Genomic DNA, 13,325 nt, shown 5'->3' with positions numbered 1-13,325 from the left:
TATAGTTCAGTCTCCATTGGGTCTTTAGGTGGAACATTTATGGTCTGTAGTGGGGGAATATGAGGGGGAATGCTGCGATGGTGTCTCTCGTGCACGCTGGCATGTAGCTACATTACTGGCATACCCGGCCTCAACAAAATAAGCACAGCCACAGAAGTAGCACGCTCCAGGGCCCACTGTTTACGTCAAACAAAAACACACAACAGCCACGTTCAAAGGCACTTGGAGCGAGTGCCGCCAACTGAGGGACTTGATTAGACTGCCAGGGTGTATGAAATAATAATAACACTGCCAGGGACAAATAACCTAACACCAGCCCTCATGTCTAGATCTGTGCGAATACTGTAGAATATTCCCTATTGCCCTATAACTGTAGAAGTCAGAATTGCAGTGGTTGTTCTCTTATCATGTCTATTTCTGGTGTCTTCAAGGTTTTAGGCCATACTAATTCAATTTGTTGGTTCTCGGATTCGCCTTTCTGATTTGAAAAAAAAAAGATTCTGGTTCTGAATCAACTAAAAAATGCTAATATTTTGCCCCCAACAATTTAGGAAAGTCCTTTTCCTCCTAGTTGTTACAGTTTTTCCATGTACATTTGTATCAATGCAGTGGTTTGATTACAAGTTCAAAATTCATTGTTTGAATATCAACCCAGTCTTTTGTGTTGACTCCATGGCTCCTATCGTACCATTTAAATTTAGGGCTTTAACTTAAAAGAAGATGCCTTGACCTGGTTTTTTTTTGCCCTGTCGCTATTTTTTCTGAAAAAAAAAATCCGAGAACCAACAAATCAAATTTGTGTGGCCTTACAACGGTGTCATCACAGAGAATACCTGCTTATCTCGGCCAGTTTTTTTTTTTTTTTTGCTGGCTGGCGGCAGTGACCCAAACCTAACAAGATTAAGAAGACTAAAGCAGTCTAATCAAGTTACCTCCAGCCCCAACCAGATAACTATGATGCAGAAAAAACTGGGACAGACATCAATCTTAACGAATAGGACACGGGTTACAAGTATATTGCTCAATCTAAAAAAATAAAATGATCATACATTCCATGATTTTATATTTTCAAATTGACCAATATTTTGGACCAGGGCTGGAAATACTGGGTGCATGTGCACCTTAGTGCATCCAAATTTGGAGCTGTGCACCCATTTTTTTTCTGTGCAACGTGCGTTAAGATATCAAATATATAGTAGCTACAGCATATTCTTAACATCTAAGTGTCAGAAAAAAATAATACAATCATTATTATAGCACTTTTCTTGAAATGAAATATAATCATACATTCTACTTATTTTATCTTATATGGTGCACCTAAAATATCTTTCGTGCACCCATTTTTTAGGTTGGGTGCACTAGTGCACCTATTCCCAAAAATGAATTCTGAGCCCTGTGGACTGAATAAAAAAACTGGCAACAGGGGTCAACAAACACGTCCATCGTCAACCTAGAAATCCCGGGGAATTTACCTCCACGCAAAATTCCGTTCTGCTCCCATGCGGAGATTACCGACCACCGGGAGGATGTATAACCCAATCAACATTCACGGAAATAGCATAAATTTCTTCTGATATCGACAAGGTATTCAGTATCTAGGTGAAGGCCAGATAACCTGTGCGCTAGGATCAAGCGTTCGCAGTCCATTAGTCGCTGCATCCAAATTAATTCTCATCCAGGCATGAATAATCTGCAACCGAATCCTCGTATTTTATTGCTTAAACTCTGCCCAATTTCAGAGTCAGACTCAGAATGATAAACTACATACATAGAGAAGGCAGTAAATAAATACAGGCCTAATGGAATGTATCTAATACCATACAGAAATTGGCCAAGATATACATTGTAATGTTTCCTATTCAACCAAACCCATTTTATTACATCTGATTCTGCATTTTAAATAAAGACACACCAAATGTCAAAGTTAATGTATGTATATCAACATCAGGGCTCGAAATTCATTTTTGGGAATACGTGCACTGGTGCACCCAACCTAAAAATTGGGTGCACAAAAAATATTTTAGGTGCACCATATAAGATAAAATAAGTAGAATGTCAGCAAAAACTATAATTATGTTTCATTTCAAGAAAAGTACTATAACAATGATTGTATTATTTTTTCTGACACTTAGATGCTAAGAATATGCTGTAACAACTATACATTCAACATCTTTACATACGTTAAATCTACAAAAATATTTGGGTGCACCCACAGAAAAAAATTGTGTGCATAGCTCCAAATTTGGGTGCACTAAGGTGCACATGCACCCAGTATTTTGAGCCCTGAACAATCTACTGGATTTATTAAAACCTGACACAAAGAAATGCAGAAGATACTAGTATCGTCTCCTGTTGAGCTACATTTTGTTCAAATGTCAACACAAATATTGCAAATACCTTTAACAAACTGTGACTAGTACATCTGTCTCATGAAATTTTTAATAGGTCGCTGACGTAATAGTGGTCTATTTCTGACGGGGATAAGCATGCCAGAGATGCAATGCCGTGAACCGCCTTGACCCTGACGTTGTTATTATGCTTATCTTACATCAATAGAGACAGGGCATGGCAAAATATGATACATACACCATACAAAAGGGAATTTTTCCACCATGCACACACATATAATGTATCAAATATCTCTATGTTTATTGGTTTTAACGACGTAATAAAAATGCCACTATCAATTGAAAATCAACGGAAGAACTAACTGGAAAATGGACAATGCTTTTGACACAGAAGACAAGGACACAGTGAACATTATCAACAAATAGGGACTGCTAAACATAAATAATCATTGCTCACCTATACACAAAGCTGGAAAAAAGGAGTGGTGATTTTTAAAAGCAATATTCAAAATATGATTTTTAAAAGCAATATTCATATTCTAAGCACTGTGTGTCATTTCTACCTTTTAGTGAACACCAATTCGATAGATTGTTTCAAAATCACTGCAAACTTTTCACACACAATTCTGGGCCAATGTATAGAGACAAATGAGTAGGAAATGCTGGTATGTGCCTAGAACAGACCACCACGACTTGTCACTATTACTAGGTCCACTATAAATACCTTGCCTCAGACCATGGCATTTATCCTACATGTCCCCCTAGTGCCTAACCCCATAACCAGTACAAACTTGTCACTAAGGACACACCAATTTAATTTGTTGTTTCTCAGATTTTTTTCAGAAAAAATATGAAGCGACAGGGCGAAAAAATAAAAAAATCAATAAAAATAGGTCTAGGCATTTTATCATAGCCCCAAATGCTACGATAGCAGCCATGTAGTGAACACAAAAGGCTGGGTTCATATTTAAACAATCAATTTTGAACTTCTAATCAAACCACTGCATTGATAGATAGAAAAACTGTGACAACTAGCTATAGGAAGAAAAGGACTTTCCTCAACGGTTGGGGGCAAAATATGAGCATATTTGAGTTGACTCAGAACCAGAATCTTTTTTCTTTTCTTTTGTAAATCAGAAAACAATGAAAAGGCGAATCCGAGACCCAACAAATCAAATTGGCGTGGCCTAAAAGACAACTCAGCAGAGGGAAGGTTAACACTATCATAGAAAGGGCTGGATTCAGGGTGTTCTGTGATAATGTATGGAAAAATGTGCACCTGACATTCAACACTAAGTGGTCATTGACCTGAAGAATGCAGAGATAACCAGACTAAACATTTAATGGTCCTAGAACGGAAAAAAAGGTCACTTTTTCTCTTTTACAAATTTTGCTTTATTCTTACAGGTAAATTTTTAGGCCAGAGCCACAAATTCCTTGATTTGACTTTTGAGAAAAAAAATTCAAACCTTTTTTCTGATATAGATTGATTGTGTAACATCTGGGAGAATCTGGCATGCGTGAAAGTTGAAAGTGTGTCATTTGGATTTTCCAACACATTTGAACTGGAGTAAATAAAAACGTTGACCCAGACCTTAACTTTCTGTTACCAGCTAATATGTCTGGTCTGTTTCCATAGGGATTAACCTACTGGCAAAACATAATCAACATTGTTTCAGTGTTGCTTTTTAGAGGATTAAAAACAGCCCCGCTAGAAGAAAAAAAGACAATAACATATGCATAGCACTTTTCTTTTCTAGACCTTCCAGATTTGATAAAATGCAAATAAAAACATTAATTTTGAGTCCATTTAACATTTGACTATAATAACCTCTGTTGGTTTACATATATACATCTGATGCCTATTTTGGCTAAGACTTACACCATTGCACAACAACAAGAGCAGCCCAGTATCAGTGGCCACACAGCCTGCTATAATTACTGGTACCCAATAACAGGTTTTGTGTTACACTGTTAGTTACAGCTCTCATGCCCACTGACCTCTAGAAACATTTACCTTCTACTTCTACTTCTAGTAACTAGTATCTGGACTGCAGGCTACAGTGATGCAAAATGCAATTCGCAATCCTATCAGATTAAGAATGCACAAGTCAGAAATCTAACCCTGACAAAAAAAAAAAAATTCCCGTCTAAATCAAATATCATCTCAAACATTAACTCACAGCTTCAATTGTTAAAGGGTAAAAACACATCACCCTTGTAGCCTACACACCAGCTTCACAGGCACGCGACTAAAAATGACCTTACTCGCTTCTGACAGTGATCATATCATCATTACCCATTCCCTGCACAAACAAGAAATATTTTTGTGGCACTTTACTTTAAAAAGAAAACAGTCTCTGATAGAAGTTATAATAATTCATACAGACTCCTTTTCAGTATCATTTGCTTGAAAAGAGACGGACGAGAACTAACTGCAGTTCATACATAGGACTTTGACACATCAATGGGTCTCCAAGCTTATTTATCACACTCTAGGTGCAAAGGTTGGTGCTACCTGAATAGACAAAACAATCACCTGTCAAACTAATGGTCCTCCGGCCAATCACGGACCTCGAGGGCTCTAAAGTGTTTACACAGGACTTAACAGAACTTGCACACAGTACAGGAATTTTGTTGTTGAGCTCAGCAGTCTACAGTTTTATTGACTGTTACATCAGCTGATTTGAGGATGGTTAGTGTAAGTGTTGTAATTAAACCAAAACAATGCTTGAACACACATTTATGGTCCTAATACAAATTCAATCTCGTTAGTGTTTCCTTTTTTTAACCTTTCTGTTGAATGACAGTACAATTTGTTTAATTATAAGTTATTGTGACTAACGGTTGATTTGTAATTTAATTATGGTGCAGTTTAGACATGTACTGATGCTGAAAATTTCAGTGATTTATGTTCAAACCAAAAAAAATTCTTTTCATCCTTTAAAACTCCTGGATTTGTACATTAGGAGATGAAATATGAAAAGAGAGACAACAGATCGAAGTTGACAGTGAAATACTGCTCAACCTCAGTTTCTGCTTGGCTAAGCAATTACCCAGGTGGCTAGGTGTCAGCCAGGTGTCCTAAATGGTATTTGTCATGTATTCAACTCAAACAAATAATACCCAATTAAACCAGGCCCACTGTTTAAACCACTAAGCATCGAATTCCCTCTCCCTTTGTTTCCCTCCTGTGTTGCGTTCCCTGTAAGTGAAAGTTGTGCAACACTATAGCGCAGGCCTATTGTTTCACCAGGCTGGGGTATCCCCCCTATCAGCAACTAAATCTGCCTGAGGTGGTAATAATCTAGCCATGATCCCCTGATCCAAGTAGCCACTGAGACATGACAAAACCTTCCCTGTTTATTTTTCCTTTCTCAGCTGAGCGCGATGTCTGTACAAGGTGCGGCCCGACCGACGGCCTGCTCCAAAACGCAGTCATTCTTGGCATAGGAAACAATAACCATAGTCTCTGAGGGTGGCGGCCGAGGGTCTCATTCCAATCAGCCACAGGAAGGTCACTTTAATCTGTCTGGCTACAGTCTACCCCGTAACCCCGCTTCCTTAAAGGCTCTGTCCCAATAATGGCTTTGCACTTGACTTTGTTTAGAATACAGCAGGTTCTGTGAATCATCCCCGCACTGTGGGGCGAAACCAAATCTGCATCAGTCTGTTGACAGGATCGGGTACCCCTCCAGAGAAGGTACACATTCCAGGTAACCCCAAGGTCTGCACATCCAACCACAAGATAGCTCCTGAGGATGATACTAGTATCTGAAACCAAGTAGCTCTTCTTCTTTTTTACTTCACTACCATCCTTTAAACAATCTCACGGGTCATTATTCTCCTGACCATACCATCATGATCCATGCAGTCTCAGAATGTTTACAACTTGAGACAGACACTGAGAATGGATGGGTAAAACACTGGAAGCTCCAAGGTAATAGATACCCTGTGGTGTAGAAAGTGAAGTTGACCTACTCCTACCTTTAGGTTGTTGAGTCTCCTTGCTGGTGTCTGTGCTGGGCTGTGTACCTGGAGTTGTGGAGGTCTCCTCCGAGATGACCTCCTCCTCCTCTTTCCTATGCTCTGCACTTGACCCCTACATTTAGACAACCAAGAAGCAACTAAATATGTTACCAGCTCGGGTTTAAAGTTGTGTGTCTATGGTTGGTATACAAAAATAGCAGAGCGTCTGGGGAAGGGAAGGGGGAATTAGAACCAGACATGTTATGAGAAGTGGGTGGGGATTCCCTGCTGTCTGCACTATCTTCTGCCAGCTGTTAGCAAATCTGGTGCAGAAACCTCCAAGTCCCCCCCCCCTCCCCATGGGGGAAGGGGGAGGAGGGGTTTTTACTCTAGGGGTGGTGAGCTTTGGCAGACTTCAGTGCTTACCTTACAAACTTCAACAGTTGGCTGAGCTTGTATCCTTTCCATCTGGGTACTGAAAGTCAGTCGCTGGTGGATGGAAAACGCGGGATGGTTAGCTGCCATGGCGAGGAGCAGGAGAAACTCCTCCTTGATTTGCTCTGTGAGCTGCAGCCCATTCAGAATGGTGCTTTCAACGTGATTCAATGTATGGGACAGAACGTTCGACCCCTGACTATTCGTTGTGTACAACAGAGCCAGATACACGATAAGTTTCGTCCGTACGGTATCATCTCCGATATCGTCCAGTGACTGTAGTTCATGAGTGTTGTTCGCCTTTTGCTCGGAGTCCCTGAGAAAGTTGTAATCCTTTCGGCACAGCTCTTCCAGACAGGTTCCCAAGAATCGAAGCTCGATAGGGTGACAGAAATCCAACAGCCCGCACAAAAATTCTATCCTTTTGGGACTGGTCAAACTTTGGAACCAGGAGAAGACCTCTTCCTTGCACACCATTTCTGCGTAACGTCGGCTCGATACATTTACTCCAGCAAGAGAAAACAAGAGAAGAACCCCGGTATATGCTGATCACTGAGTCGACCGGCCGCCATTACTGTCGGATTTTGGCATAGGAAACCTCATCCGGGCACTTTACAAGACCCCATACGTAACAAAAATAATTGGTAGTATGCTTTGCATGCGGCCTGCACGTGCAATTTCACGGTGTTTTCAGGATCCACGCTTCCTGACTTTTAAAAAATAACGTTAAATTTGTCGGAAATTTATTAGCCTGGATGATAGAAGTCGTTTCTTTAGGCGCAGCTTGCGAGTTGGAATTATTCCATCACATTTATTTTAAAAAATTGAGGTAATTTTTACGGAACATTTGTATACAAGGAGATTCTTATGCATCAACCACCCAAGGAGTTTTAATCCAAATTTCTGTTGAACTTGACCTAAAAACAAACAGTTTTGGTTTGACGTCCATATCTTTTAGCATAAGATTTGGCGTGAAGTTGACAAAAGCTCCATTGTCTCCGGTCCTGACAAAAGAATTCCTGACATCAATGCTTGTTCTGTTGATTAAACACCGAAACAAAAGTAACTTGTTTCGACTCGAGTGTGGGCTTTTGTTTTTCTCTGTGAGCCAGACTGCGACTGAGACAACTAACTGTTAGCAGTTGAATGTGTATTGTTTCAAAGTTGTCAAAAATCTCTTTTAACCTCCTTCCTTAACTCATCTTTTTTAAGTTTTACCGATAAAGTTTCTAGTGGCCCGCCTAGAACGGGGAGAGCGCAGACCTCTAGAAAGGCACAGGAAAAGAAAAAATAATATTGAACAGGACCTTATTCAGAATATTTCCAGTTTTGCTTCTCTGAAATCGCATGGGATGCCTTTACGCAGCCCAGACTTGTATAATGGTAACATGTTACACTACAGCGCAATTTATTCATGAGATGCAAATGAACGCAACCTTATACATTGTAACGTTATAAAAGCTTTACCATGGTAGGTTAGGGTTAGAATTGAAATTGTTATACATGTACTTGTATCGACAGCATTGTGGTTTGGACAAAATGCTATTTCCAAAGAAAAGGAAAGACAGTCTGTTTCTTTCCTTTTCTTTTTTTTTAATGATCCATCCAAGAGCCTTCATTCAAGGAGGTGAAAGAGTAGAAGTGACACCTTCCTCTATCCTTCAGATTCCATATACATTGTATCTATCAACCCAATATCATTCATTATCCATACAATTGCAAAAGTTAAGGACTTCATATTACCAAAATTTCAATCTTTTACTTTTGTCAAAACGGCATACAGCTTTCAACGCTTTCAAAGTATTCTGTGGACCCGCCCCCTTCCTGATTCCGTCATCATCAGGCAAAAGGGTGAAACTTACGGGTCCTTGTCTGTGGAAATGGCCTGCCAGTGGAAATAATAGTTTCGGTGTGTGACCCATATTTTTTTCTGGCGGACAAATGGCCTGTGATTTATAATGATAACAGTCGGTGTCTTTCGGTTGAATAGATGTGGTATCATTGCTGTAATCGACGCGGCTCGAAATCCTGAGTGAAATTGCGAAAAAAATAGTTTTCCTCTTTGACCCTTCCCATGGGCCTCTATTATTAGCAAAACATGGCGGAATATTGAAATTTTGTGAGGGGCTTGACTTGTATTTTGTCAATTCCATTCATTTCTAGGTGACTAAAAGCAGACCGGTAAGTGGTATGGGCAAGAAGAAGGACAAGAAGGGGAAGGGAGCTGAAAAAACGGCCCTGAAGACGGCGAAGAAGGCAGAAAAGAAAGCACGTGCAGAGGCAGATGTGAGTCGTAAATAATTTCTCTTTGCCCCCCTCCCACCGATCTGAAGTGTGACCCTTGGGAATCTTGATAGCTGTCCTAGCCAGGGCAGTAGAAAGAAAAAATTCACATTTGGCAAATTGATATTCAAGAAAGGATAGCCGGGAAGAATGGCTGTGACTGTGTTGATTTTCAAAACGAAATCTCCTGTTTTCTCCCAAACTTTGATTTATGAACTTCACCCGAGCATAGTCACACATCATTCTTCGTAACATCCAAGGATGTTTGAAAATCTCCATGCCTTTTTCCGTGAGGTTTAACTTTAAGGAGCCATTTTGATCCACCATTACTAGTAATCGTAGCAGGCCGCTTTAATCAAACGCCAGGAATTCTTCATGAAGAATAATCATTACACAACAATTATTTGTTATCCGGAATTCATCGCTAATCAAATTCTTCGATTATACAACAACTTTACCAAAAGGGTAAAGTGTTATTCCTGCTAGATTTAGGGTATGTTATTCCTGCTAGATTTACCAGGATCCCCCCATGCAGACCCTCCAATATCCTTGGTCTATCCTTGTCTTAGTATGTGGATCAAGGTTTTCCACCATCCTGGATATTGTCTTCCATGCTTTGATGACTTTTGGGCTTCAGGCTTAAATGCCCTTGTTGGTCCATTGTTGCCTCAAATGGGGGCCTACATGGGGGCTGGCTACAATGTATTACGCTGAATTCAGGAAACCTATCAAGAATGCTTTACAATAAATTCCAAGTGGCTACAACGCATTTCGTAGAATTAAAACGGCAAATACGAATTGTAACAGTGTACATTGGCAAATACTTTATATTCTAGGAAGACTTGGAAGCACTAATAGCAGAGTTCCAAGAGCTAGATCGCAAGAGGACACAAGTTACAGAAGAGCCATGTGCACCACCATTGCCAAGGTAACTTGTCACTTTAACCACTCCCTGCAGATGTAGTCTTTTACCAGCAAAACTGTTTTGATTATAACTTATACAAAATGGGGTAGCAGGGAGAATGATAACTATCAGAAGATACGATTTCATGGATAGCAGTTAAGTAATGCTATATAGTTTTAAAAATACACAAGTTACATCATACTTGTATGACACAGCCATTTACAGATGTAAGTTGTATTCTAGTACCTTACTTTAATACTAATCTTGGGGTTGAGCACCTTGATTGCATGATTTACATCCATATACAGTTCTTAATTTATTGCACACATGGTTTTTTGTCAATAAGGTAATGCCAAGCCCTTCCTTTCAAGGTGCAATGGAAGCCTTGTAGCCCATCCAGAGAAAGAGGAGCTCATTCTGTTTGGAGGAGAGTACTACAATGGGCAAAAGGTAAGTAAAATAATTTAGGCAGGAAAGAGAGATTACAATTCATGTTCATGTATATTCAAGTGGAAATATATTTTTCATGATTGTTAAAATACATCAGAGCAGTTGGCTCAGAACCAAGCGGTCCCAGGTTTGATTCTTTTGACATTCCCAAAGTTGTGCCTTTGGGAAAGGCACTTTACTTGACTTTCCTCATTGGCGGGTTTCCTGGCAGAATCAAATTGTCTATAGGGTGTCGTAATACCAATGAGGACTCACCCTGATTTGGTGTTGAACTGCACATTTGCACCTGAGAACCGTAAAGATATTTTTCTTCTTTTTTTCAGACTTTTGTGTACAATGACCTGTTTTTCTACAACATCAAGAAAAATGAGTGGAGTCAGGTGCAGATTCCCGAGGGACCCCCACCCAGGTGTGCACATCAGGTGAGAGATGTTGATTAGACCTCATCAATTAAGACAGCTTGTATTTATGTCATGCTGCAGGGGAAGGGGAATACATTTGTACATGTATATTCAGGCCTCGAAACGTTTTTTACTACTGTCCCAGAATTGTCCCGAATATGGATTTCAATTGTCCCGAACTGAAGATGGACTGTCCCAGCCTGCTTTTCAGGAAATAAGTTTATGACAACAATCAGAAAACAACAACAACTGATGGATCGCATTCCAAAATGACTTGGATGGTCTCAGAATTTTCCAATTGTCCAGAAATTGTCCTGAAAGGTAATTTGAATTGTCCCAAGCTAAAAATTTAGTGTCATTTGACACTGGGACAATGTTAATTTCGAGCCCTGATATTGTTCTCATCCTGTACTGTTTCTCAGCTTTTGGCTACTCTTCTCTGGGCAAACCTGGGTATCATGCAGGTTCCCGGTAACATTGTTGTCTGTTGCAGGCAGTATCTCTTGCCCAGGGAGGAGGCCAGATGTGGGTGTTTGGAGGGGAGTTTGCTTCCCCCTCCCAGTCCCAGTTTTATCACTACAAGGACCTGTGGGTTCTACACCTGGCCACCAGGAAGTGGGAAAAGATCAGGTAAGTGTCGAATTAGTAAGTAATTTTGAGTGATTGTTGATAACTGTTCTGAAAGCAGCTCTCTATAGGTGTAGAGAAGATGGAATGACCAAGACCAACATGGCTAACAAAAGTTTGTTAAAGGGCGTTCTAAAATAAAATGAAAAAGCTTTTTGTAGCAGTGGCTACCTGCACTACTTGCAATTGTTAAAGATTCTTTAACTGCTTGTCATTGAAGATGGGCTATCAAAGGAGTTGAAAGGATGAAATACATGATTTAAGTAGAGGTTATACTTATAGAAATACTATACATGTATAGAAATTACAACATCTTCAGGGTATGTACACATATATCAGAACTTCTTCACCTTCGCCAAGAAGATCCGTTGTGTTTTCCATAGCGTTTGTGTGTGTGTGTGTGTGTGTGTGTGTGTGTGTGTGTGTGTGTGTGTGTGTGTGTGTGTGTGTGTGTGTGTGTGTGTGGTTTAGCACGATAACTCAAGAAGCTTTAGATGGATTGTTATGAAACTTGGTAGGTGAGTAGGTCTTAATGAGACATAGAAATGATTAGATTTTGGGCCCCTGGGCAGCTTTCCTGGGTACTGCAGCAGAACTTCCAGGTTTGGTATCTCATGATCTAGACATGCTAGATTTTGTTGCTTTTTCCCAGCTCCTCCGGAGGGCCCACTTCCCGCAGTGGACACCGTATGGTCTCCGTGAAGCGACAGCTGGTGGTGTTTGGTGGTTTCCATGACAACATCATGTACGTCACTACTACGTCAAAAGAACAAATTTTGGGAGAAACTTGAATTTTGTTTTATCATGCAGTCTTAACACTCTGATTCTAAAAAGACTTTGAATTGATATCAGATTAAAAAGTCCGAAGATTGGATTTCTCTTCAGGTGTTCTTTCCTCTCCACAGAAACTATCAGTACTTCTGTGACTTGTACACCTTCAACCTGGACACGTACCAGTGGGCGAGACTTAGCACCTCGGGGGTCGGCCCTTCCCCACGCTCCGCCTGCCAGCTCCTCCCAACTCCTGACGGCTCGGTCATCGTTTACGGAGGTTACAGCAAGACCAAAGTGAAAAGAGACGTGGACAAAGGGACAGTACACTCAGACATGTTTGTACTCAGTCCCGAAAGTAAGTTTCATTTTTGCAATTTTTTAAATGTTTACCAAAGAAAAACATATTGTTTTTGCTCTGTTTTTTTTTTTTTCGTTCCAAACACTGACCTGGTCAATTGCCTGAACCAGACCGTCTGTCACCGTGGTAACTGGTGTTGGGTTACATCATGTTGCAATTTTATAGTAGGAGGGATTTAGACTCCTGTCACAATGTATGTGAATGTTTTTGAGTAAGAATTAACAGAGCAGACCACATGTGAAGGTTAACATTATGCATTTGCATAATTTTATTTTATTTATTTGCACAACTTAGTAAAAGATAAAATACATAAAATATATACTGGGTAATACAGAAGTTGGAAACGTGCAAGCCTAGAAAAAAGCCTTACTGGCTTGTACTAGTTCTTGTTCATCTCACTTAAAATTTGTTTAACAACTAGATTCTTAACAAAGCAAAATTATACTAGAAAGGCCAATATTTGCTTTGGAGCAAATACAGCGATGGGTTCACCACATTTTACGACATGGCAGGGAAAGAATGAGAAACACAAGGGAAAACAATGATTTACATTGATATAACCATAATATGAAGTAAAATACAACTAAAACAACAGTTGGATAGCTATTCCCTACTTTATTGGTTAGGATTTTTAATTGCATAATGCAAACTGTTGATTTTCAAAATAAAAAAAAACAACCATGCCCCGCATTCCAATGCTGGAGCAGGAAAGCTTGAAATCCCTACCAAAACACTTGAATACAGACATACTGTCAGTATGGAAATGCTCTGTGCTG

General features: G+C 39.9%; 2 protein-coding genes across 2 annotated transcripts in view; one reads left to right on the top strand and one right to left on the bottom strand.

Moving 5' to 3' along the window:
- Positions 1-7,432, bottom strand: part of LOC109473789 (zinc finger CCHC domain-containing protein 2-like) — a 45,500-nt gene extending 38,068 nt beyond the window's left edge. The window contains exons 1-2 of the mRNA XM_019773848.1: positions 6,744-7,432; positions 6,336-6,450 (exon numbers count right to left, since the gene is read on the bottom strand). Coding sequence (XP_019629407.1) covers positions 6,336-6,450; positions 6,744-7,229 — 601 coding nt within the window. The 5' untranslated portion in view covers positions 7,230-7,432. The remainder of the gene's footprint in view (positions 1-6,335; positions 6,451-6,743) is intronic.
- Positions 7,433-8,696: 1,264 nt separating this feature from the next.
- The window catches only part of LOC109473428 (kelch domain-containing protein 4-like), a 15,417-nt gene continuing 10,788 nt past the window's right edge, over positions 8,697-13,325 (top strand). Inside the window, exons 1-7 of the mRNA XM_019773288.1 lie at positions 8,697-9,038; positions 9,872-9,963; positions 10,311-10,389; positions 10,713-10,811; positions 11,284-11,420; positions 12,070-12,162; positions 12,323-12,546. Coding sequence (XP_019628847.1) covers positions 8,943-9,038; positions 9,872-9,963; positions 10,311-10,389; positions 10,713-10,811; positions 11,284-11,420; positions 12,070-12,162; positions 12,323-12,546 — 820 coding nt within the window. The 5' untranslated portion in view covers positions 8,697-8,942. The remainder of the gene's footprint in view (positions 9,039-9,871; positions 9,964-10,310; positions 10,390-10,712; positions 10,812-11,283; positions 11,421-12,069; positions 12,163-12,322; positions 12,547-13,325) is intronic.

This window comes from Branchiostoma belcheri, unplaced genomic scaffold (assembly GCF_001625305.1).
Source record: "Branchiostoma belcheri isolate BF01 breed outbred unplaced genomic scaffold, Haploidv18h27 scaffold3, whole genome shotgun sequence".
Taxonomy (NCBI): Eukaryota; Metazoa; Chordata; class Leptocardii; order Amphioxiformes; family Branchiostomatidae; genus Branchiostoma; species Branchiostoma belcheri.
The sequence above is the reverse complement of the archived record's forward strand: the minus strand, read 5'-3'. Positions and strand labels throughout refer to the sequence as shown.